This window comes from Nicotiana sylvestris, chromosome 7 (assembly GCF_000393655.2).
Source record: "Nicotiana sylvestris chromosome 7, ASM39365v2, whole genome shotgun sequence".
Lineage (NCBI taxonomy): Eukaryota > Viridiplantae > Streptophyta > Magnoliopsida > Solanales > Solanaceae > Nicotiana > Nicotiana sylvestris.
This window is the reverse complement of record NC_091063.1, coordinates 154,101,865-154,111,360: the sequence shown is the minus strand read 5'-3', so window position 1 is coordinate 154,111,360 and position 9,496 is coordinate 154,101,865. Positions and strand designations below refer to the sequence as shown.

General features: G+C 36.0%; 1 protein-coding gene across 1 annotated transcript; it reads right to left on the bottom strand.

Moving 5' to 3' along the window:
• Positions 1–2,027: 2,027 nt before the first annotated feature.
• Positions 2,028–8,807, bottom strand: LOC104213704 (ras-related protein RABE1c-like). Its single transcript, XM_009763238.2, has 9 exons — positions 8,664–8,807; positions 8,454–8,570; positions 4,935–5,007; positions 4,153–4,253; positions 3,933–3,998; positions 3,457–3,554; positions 3,286–3,348; positions 3,117–3,209; positions 2,028–2,348 (listed from the first exon to the last, which is right to left on the bottom strand). The coding sequence occupies exons 2-9, from the start codon at positions 8,524–8,526 to the stop codon at positions 2,265–2,267; spliced, it is 651 nt and encodes a 216-aa protein (XP_009761540.1). The 5' UTR covers positions 8,527–8,570; positions 8,664–8,807; the 3' UTR covers positions 2,028–2,264.
• Between the last annotated feature and the right edge of the window lie 689 nt (positions 8,808–9,496).

The following is a 9,496-nucleotide window of genomic DNA, read 5'->3' as shown; positions in this document are numbered from 1 at the left end:
CGGATTCGGATTACAACACGATTTCTATCATGTGGAGGGAGAATAAGTATCTCGTTTTACCAACAAAGGACGTGGTACGACGGATGGGTTGCTCTTCCCTTAACCAGAGGTCTCGGGTTCGACCCTTGAATATGAAAAATCTTTGGTAGGGAGCGCTTCCCCACGAATGATGTCCTACGCGGCACAAATCAGAATATAATCGGGCTCCAATGCGAGTACCGAACACCAAGTGGGGAAAAAAAAGTATCTCATTTTAACAAGTTCCATTGGAAACTTTATATGTTGCTATATCTTGTAAGTACAACATCATGATTTTCATTAAGTCAAATTGGATGTAATCTTAATCTTAAGTAAAATAAATAGGAGTGGATAATAACTCATAAAGTACGTGGGCAGTAATTACTTTAGATTGCAAGGCAATCGGAACACTCTATAAAGTTTGCAACATCTGAACAGTTCGTCAAGGGCAGAAATTTATAGTTTCCTCGATGAGGATGAGGATGAGGATGAGGACTCGCAGAGATGAATTCAATATTGGTTCGGGTTTTTCGGGGTTTTTTGGGTTTTTTTCGGGGTCTTTTTTTCATTCTTATTTTATTAAATTTTTTATAAGTAAATATATGTTTAGTACAAATTTAAAAAATTGACAAACATATGATCTATTAAAATAATTTTATGGGAGAATTTTGTTAATAACACATGATAGTTATTTTTTTAGCCGTCCGACAATAATTTTTCGTTGATGTATACTTTCAAGGTTAAACGAATTTAATGATATAAAAATCAATATGATACCTAATTAATGATATATTCTATTTAATTTTAGATTATCGAAATACCACTTCAAATTCAAAAATGATATAAGAATTTAATAAATCTTGACATATGAATATGGAAGAACAATGAGATTGACGCATTTCAGTAACACTTGATAAGAAAGTGATCATATAACCCATTATTTAAGGTTAATAAAAATGGAGTACTTCATATTCTATTAAATATTACATCCCATAAGAGAATCCCAAATATTTCTAGAATTTTTGTAAAGAAAATTCTATATAAAGTCTTAAAAGTATATATAAAAATTATATATTTATATGTCGGTTTGGTTCGAATTTTTTTACTCAATATCAAACCAAACCTAGTCGAATATTTTAATCGGTTTGGTTTGATTTTTCGGTTTGGTGTGATTTTCTGGTTCAGTTTGTACACCCCTATGTTCAGCTCCTCTTTAGCTTTAGTTGTCCATTAGATTTGAGACTGCTACGTCTTCAAAATCTGAATCCATTTGATTAAAATACACAATACCCTTTCCCTCGTTGGAAAAATCCATTTCCAGCATGTAAAAAGCAAAAGCTCATTCAAATTATCAGAAGACCAATGGCAACCTCAAGCAAAATCCCAAGATCCCCATAAACCCACGTAGTTCTGTAATTTCGATTTAGACTTGCAATTTCAGGAAAGGAAATGCAGCTTTGACTACTCAGGATTAAAAAATTAGAGCTTGTAACCAAATTTGAAGGTCATTAAAGAATTAAAAAATGGAAGGAACGCCTTGGCGTAACTTGTAAAGTTATTGTCATCTGACATAAGGTCACGAGTTCAAGCCGTAAAAATAACCTCTTACAAAAATGCAGGGTAAGGTTGTATACAATAAACCATTGTAGTCCGACCCTTCCCCGAACCCAGTGAATAACAAGAGCTAAGTACATCAGGATGCCTTTTAAAGAATCAGAAATGATTAGATTACTTTTAACCAAGGACTAAAACAAGAAAATCAACCATAGGGACAGCTTGGCAATCACATACGGAAGAAACACAAATTTGATGATATCGTCATTTCGTATCAAGCAGAAGTAGTAATTACTCATCTGGTAGCTTGTTGAATCTGGCTAATAGGGCACATCAAATTCAGCCCTACTCCTCAATCTTTTGTTTTCAATCTATATTTTTACGATGAAATGAAAATGAAGAATAAAAAGGATGCAAATACCCAACCAAAGCCCCAAAAATTTGAACAAGAAACATGAGAAGGCAGAGTGTCCCTTCATTTATATAAGCCAAAAAGTAGTGAGCATATACTGATTTTTGCAATACTAAGAGCTGCCACCCAATACGAATAGATATTGAAGAAAATAACTGTAAAGAGAAAAATACAATCGATGGTGAGAATGTTATAACAAAGATTAGTTCCACCCTTCCCACTAAAATGGTAACTTTAAGGATGTATTCCCCATCATCCTGTCTTTCTTGCCGTCAATTTTTCAAGAGCCACAGCAAGCTGATTTTTGGGCGCTTTGAGCAGCTCCTGCTGCCTGGTCTGGTTGATTTATCCTGATAGTCTGAGGCTGCAAAAATTCAGGAATGCAGGAGTCAGTATGGTCAATATTCCATATCTGAAAAATGGAAGAGATCATTGTGCTGATGTTCACATGCAATGGAGTATTAAAGCTAAGTTTGCTTTTAAGAATCGCTATTGCAAGTCTATTGAAGAGTATGGCCACATGCTACTTATTGATTATTAAAGGCTCACACCTGGCCCTTCTCTCCTGGGGCTACCCTAACCTACCCTACCCTAAGATAAGAGGGTTCCGCCCTCAGGTCGGGGAATAGAGCTAGTTGCATCGGATAAAATAGCACTTCCTAATTTGAATCCTGGACCGGCTCAACAAATGAGGCTCTCGAAAGAGAGCTTTCAACCTTTCTTCTTCCTTTGGAAATAGGGATTAGAAGGGATGTCTTGGAAGGGACAATGAGGAAAGTCTACCTGAAAAGTGCATACCCGAAAAGCTTTTTTCCAGGATCTGACAACTAAATCAAAGATTTGAAGTGCAAAAGGAATGCAACATGAAGACTGAATCATGCAAGCATATATAGGAAACTGAAAGGGAAGTTCATTTCTTGTTAAAAAACTTCTAATTTTTGGGTAGTTTTTTAGTAAGAAAAATCCTCTCTTGTTGTTTCAAAGACCCCTACATTTCATCCTCAAGCTCTGTCTTGTCAAAAGTTAATCATAGAAATATCAATAGTCTATCCTTCTCATTAGATTTTTAGCAGTCAAACTTGTCAGCCAGCACATAATATGCACCACTTCTAATGAACTTAGTAGATAATACCTCAGCCTTTGAGTCAGATTCAGCAAGTCTTTGCTTTATATCCCGAGCTATGGAAAAGAAAACCTCCTCCACATTCATATTTGTCTTGGCACTCTGCACGAAATATCACTACAATATGAGAAGAATTGCTATGCAAATAATTCCTATGCTGGCAAGAAGTTCTACTTACTGTCTCAAAGAATTTAATGCCATATTCGTCAGCTAGTGCTTGACCTTTTGATGTAGGAACAGCCTGCAGAAAAGGTTTACATGAGCTGAGTCACATAGCAGCTATAAATAGCATGTATACAACAACATACATAGATCAGATGATGATTGGAGAGAGAGAAAGAGAGAGAACCCTTTTGCTTTCGTCCATGTCAGCCTTGTTGCCGACCAGAATTTTGTTGACATTGTCGGAAGCATGCTGCTCAATGTTTCTTATCCAGTTCCTGATGTCTAAACATGTGCACAAAGTTAGTTTTAGCGCTGACCAAAAGAAGTTTACATCATTCTAATTTAGCGAAATTCTGACAAATAGAAGAATGAATAGTTTATCAACAATCTTAAAGGCTCTGCTTTATTCAATTGCTCCATGATAAGGGAGGGAGAGAGTACAAGCCACGGGGAACAAATATAGTTTTTCTGGCAAATCCCTGATTGGAAGGGATTGGAGGAAAGAAATTCCCTGTCAAGACCTCCAACATGGCAGCTAGTACGTATGCCAACCCCTTAGTGTCTTTAAGGAGAAGAACAGTCATCTATAAAATTAAAGCAACCCCTTCTAAATTGATATAACAAAAAATTTATAGATTCCAATGTATTTTGGGAACTTACTGTTAAAAGATGACTCATCAGTTACGTCATACACCAGCAATATACCCATGGCTCCACGGTAGTAAGCTGCAAGGACAGGAGAATAACTAAAACGTGAAGTTGATATATTAACGCAGCAGAACAGAGTTTTGACTTGGTATATGTGTTTGCCCCAAAAGAAAAATAAATGACAAGATAACAAGACAAAATGATACACAGCTCATTTCACCCGCGAGCTTACCAGTTGTAATTGTTCGGAACCGCTCCTGACCAGCAGTATCCCAGATTTGTAGTTTGATTCGTTTGCTATCAAGCTCTATGGTCCTTATCTTGAAGTCAATGCTGTGTAAGAAAACTTTGCATCAGATTAAGTCTGCCTAAAAATAAATATGTAGGTAAATAACTAATCATTTGTTCTTGTAAGAGTTCATCCATGTTTTCACTAAATCGTAAACAAACACCACATATTCAACTTCCATAATCTACATTTATACTCAAGAAGTTATGTAAATTTCATATTAACATTTTCTACGTAAGAGGTTATGCACTTCACCATAAATAAACTTTTTTTTCATTTAGTTGGTAAGTATAAGAAACCATGCCTGCTTATTTGATAAAATGAGAAACCTTGCTTTCTTCTCAAGTATTCACCACCTTTTTTCCATTTCAATCAATTTAAGTTTGTATAACTTGATCACCTTTGAGTTACAAGTGCTAACAGAAAAACCAAAAGAGCATAATAGCAACAATAATAATAGTGGTGGTGTAGTAGTAGTAGCAGTAGCAGTAGTAGCAGTAGTATTTTGTTCATATTTTCATAATGTACATTCAAGTTAAAAGGTTGCGTGCTACTTTTTGATAGAACTTCATTTTCTTATCAAGTTCCTTGTGTTCATAAGTCTTGATTACCTTTGAGTTGAGTGCTTAAAGAAAAACAAAAAGAAGGAAGAAGAAGAAGATGATGATGATATAATATAACGACGACAACAATTACAGCGTCCTTAAGAGTTAGGAGACGATTACCCAATAGTTGTAATAAAACTGGTCGTGAAGGAGCCATCTGAGAAACGTAAAAGAAGGCAACTCTTACCCACACCTGAAAATTCAAACAGAAGTTATTATATCCAGATTCATAAGAACTAACAAAGTTCAACATTAATCAAATAAAAAAAAGGAAAGAAGAAGAAGAAGAATTATAAGCAGCTATTGAACTTCAGTATCACTTGGCAAATCAACAATTCAGCATTGATAGAGATATATGTTCGACCTACCCTGCTATATGGGGCGGAGTGTTGGCCAGTCAAGAGCTCCCACGTGTAGAATGAAGGGACATGATCCTTGAAAGGAGGGTGTGGAGGTCGAGGATTAGGGTAGAAGGTTAGCAGGTAGTTGAGAGTTTCCCCCTTTCTTACCGGTAGAACTAGTAGCACGCATGTACTTTCCTATCTCTCAAATTTATATTACATCATGTGGTTTAGTTTGTTTCAGTTATCGTATTCTCCTGTTATTACTATTTTGGTGCTAATTACTCTGTTCTCCCCCCCCCCCCCTCCCCCCTCTTTTTTCTTTTCTTCTTCCTTCTCTCCCTCTGCTTCTTTTTCTTCTTCTTCCTCTCCTCCTTACTTTTCTGAGCCGAGGGTCTATTGGAAACATCCTCTCTACCTTCACTAGGTAGGGGTAAGGTCTGAGTACACACTACCCTCCCCAGACCCCAAGTATGGGAATATACTGATATGTTGTTGTTACTATAACTGATATATAGGATGGCATAGCAATGCTATTGATCGACCATGAGCTGCGGGAATATTAGAAAAGTGAAAGCAGAACAATCCCAGCAGAAAGCACCAAAAGAGAGAGAATGAAACCTTTTAAGGAACTAGGCGCCCTAATAATCTCCAGCATTTACGAATAATTTGGAACCACACCTCCAACTTAACGAATAGTACTGAGGATTTCTCGTGGAATCCCAATTTTGTAGATGTGTCCATCTTCAAACTGCTAGGCATGCTGGCAGAATGATTGACACAAACATTCTGTTTTCAGTAATTTTACTACAGTCTACAAGCGAATTTGTAGATGCTACTACTTGTCCGAAATTTCACAGATTCATATCCAGTCTGTAACTAATCCTGAAGGTATTTTATTGTCAGCATCTTTCAGAATAGTAACCATGCATGAGTCTTCCATTCTCCTTGTCCCTTACCCCCCTCTCCCAGGGCCATGAGCAGGTCAGAGGCAGTGGCCACCTTGCAGGTTAACCTGATTACAAGTTTCCGAAGCTTTCGCTGAACTTTAGAAGTTAATTATCAGTTTGGTCAAGCAGTAAATAGCTTGATCTCCTAAGAAGTGCATTATTAAAATGGTGCTTATCAATCAAGCAGCTATAAATCAGTATGGTTTCTGACAGGTATGAGCTGAGTTATATAAATGCGTTCATGTAAGCAGGTACAGGGGATGCTTGTATAAGCTGGTCACATGGACCATAGTTTTTTTTGAAGAGCTCAAAAGGACCAAAGTTGGACTCCAAAGTTGAAAATACATTTCTACTTAGATAAGGTAAGATAGTGCAATTTTTCTAGTTAATAATTTGAACTACAAGCTAGTTGACTAAAGAATGATGAAGATTCCAACAACCACAGCTAGATCTTTTTTTGTTTTATTTCCCCTTGATGAATGAATCAAATAAGTGCTCGTGTTGTACACCAGCAAGGTGTTTTATATACATAAGTGTTTTACAACTGTAGATTTGACCCTCAGCAGAAGTTTGTCCATCTTTCAATGCAAAGCGCCATTTCCTCTTTACACCAAAGAAATAAATGAAATAAAATAGTATATTTAATGTGTTGTATTGAAGTTGCCAATCCTTTGAAAGGTCTCCTATTCTTCTGTTTCTAAATTAGCCAAAAGATACATAGGGTACATTTGGCCAAATTGAGTCATTCGGCCAATCAACTTACACCTAAAAAATAGAGAGTAAATTTTCCTAACAGGAGTTCTTAGTCAATCAAGGATCTATCTACATTGGCAGTGTATGATCTGAATATCATTCAAGCCTCAAATTATAACCCAAAGATCATTAATTTGGTTGATGTTATGTTTTCCACTAGTATTTGTCTGTAATTTTTCTCATTATCATCGTAAAAGAAACAAACTAAAAGAACCACCATGAGTGCCTCCTTGGTCAAATGCATAAAATTGATAATAGCAAAATGATCAGACAAGAAAATGCATACGTTGAATATGAAAACAAGAAATAGAAAATTCTAAAAAGACTAATAGGCATCAAATTAACTATTGACTCTAGTCAGAGTTAAGCATTTCCTTTCCTTATCACGAAACATGCAACACCCACCAGCAAATGAAGCACAATTTCAAGCACAAGAACAATACTCCCATCGTTCCATCTTGTCTTAAGATATTTCCTTTTTAGTTTGTTTAAAAGAAAATGACAGATTTTTATATTTACAGACAGGTTATCTTTACTCCCATTGTTTCATTTTGTATTAAAATATTTCCTTTTTAGTTTGTTAAAAAGAAAATGACACATTTTACATTTGGCAACAGCTGAACTTTAAACTTCTCATTATACTCTTAATGACATGGTTTTATATCCAGAAATATCATAGCATGTTTAACACCGGAAATTCCAACATCCTTCTTTCTTTTTTAAAACTTTGGGCCCAGGCAAATGCCTTCCCAGAAAATGAAACATAGGGAGTACTAAAAATGAGTTCTTCAAGCATTAGTGAGTTCAAGTCTCAAGGAAGCAACATAAAAATCCTTAAAACAACAATTCACCATTACATTTTTTTGTTTCATGATGGTAGTGTCTAGGCTAACTTGCGTGCATTTCGACTATTTCAGCAAATACTTGCTACCTCCCACCAACAAAGATACCAGGTAAATCTGCACACTAAGCCTTAGGCATATGGGAAAAAATCATCTACAAGTGTTTATTTCTCCATTACATTCTTAGACTAACAAAAGTGCTCTAGCATCATTGTACACATTTTGTTATTACCTATAAAAGTTCTCTAGCATCTTTTCTTTTATTTTTGACATAATTATGTCCCCTAGCGACTCGAAACCCTAACCTTAAGGTAGGAGGTGGAGGTGCTTCCATTTGATCCTTCCTCTCTGGTCAGTTGTCACAAGTTCTCGAGCATCATTTCGCATTGTTTTGTTATTACCTATAAAACTACGACTTATAACTGAGGAATAAGCCATTTATTGAAATTAAAAAAAAAAAGAAAGGGAACTACGAAATAAGCTAACATCACAGTTCTACGCCGAGATCGCAGGGCTACGAAACCACTGATTTTTATTTTTTTTATTCAGGCAACCTACCAGCCTCGACCTAAGACCTAGTGGCATGAAGAGGCGAAACCAGGAAAATTCTTACAACATCTCATATGCAATCGCGTTCAAATTTGGAATCAATCGACGAAAAAAAACTAAAAACACAAATAAATCAAATGTATAGCCGATATTTACATTAAAAAATTCAGAAAATTAAAATATATAAATAAATAAAAAACTTACCGCTGTCGCCGATCAAGAGGAGCTTGATTAGGTAATCGTAATCGGCTCGAGCTCTAGCGGGTGGAGTGGCCATTTGAATTTTCTCAGGAAAAAATGATGAAGGGGAATATCTCCAACCTGAAAAAAATCCAATTTGAATGTAATTAATTGAAATTTATATGTATATATAGGAAGAAATATACATATACATATACATATACACTAACATACCGGATCGGAGAAGAGTGAAAGGAAAGAAAAAGAGAGATATGAAAATATGTTTGAGATCTAATAAATGGGGAGGCTGTAAAAAAAGAAAAGAAAAAAGAAATATTAGGAGGGAAGCGTCTTTGCAACGTTAGTCACGTCGGCACCGGTTGGCCGTTGATTTTTCCATACTTCTTTTACTTTTTTTGTGCCATTATTTTTTTTTAGGCGAAATGGCTTCCTGGCCACTTACATTTGTCGGGTTTTTTAAAGCCGATACATAAACTTATAACTTTCCTATTTGAACACTCGAACTCGTTTTTTCCATAACTAATAAACACATTTGACCATTGACCATTGACCATGCTCATGTGGCGTCAGTTGGTCCTAATCAGCAGCTCGCGTGAGGAATACGACACACAGGAGCGTGAAAACCCCCTTCCCAACGCCCAACAGTACAAAATACCCCCTTCCTCTATTTTTAAAAATCTGAAGCTCCATTTTCATTTTTTTTTTCATTTTTCAGACCGTGAAAATGGTGGAAAGTTGTATATTTTGTCATTGTAGAGTTGAAGCTAAGTTTTGAACTTCTCCGTAACTTCCCCTTCCAAGTTCGTTGATTGAAATCCTTCAAAAGCTTTCCGTACTCCTTCTGGATGTTCAAGGTGATGGTAACAGCCATGTGGAGGAACTCGGCAATCTACTCGAAGTCCTTCTCAACAAATCCCCTTGATGTCATTGTAGGAGTACCTGTAAATGAGAACTTCAGTTAGTTAAAAATATCTAATGAAGGACCTTAACATTATGCATAGAAGAAGAGATTCTGGGGGATTTCAAGTTTCAATAAGGAGGGCCTT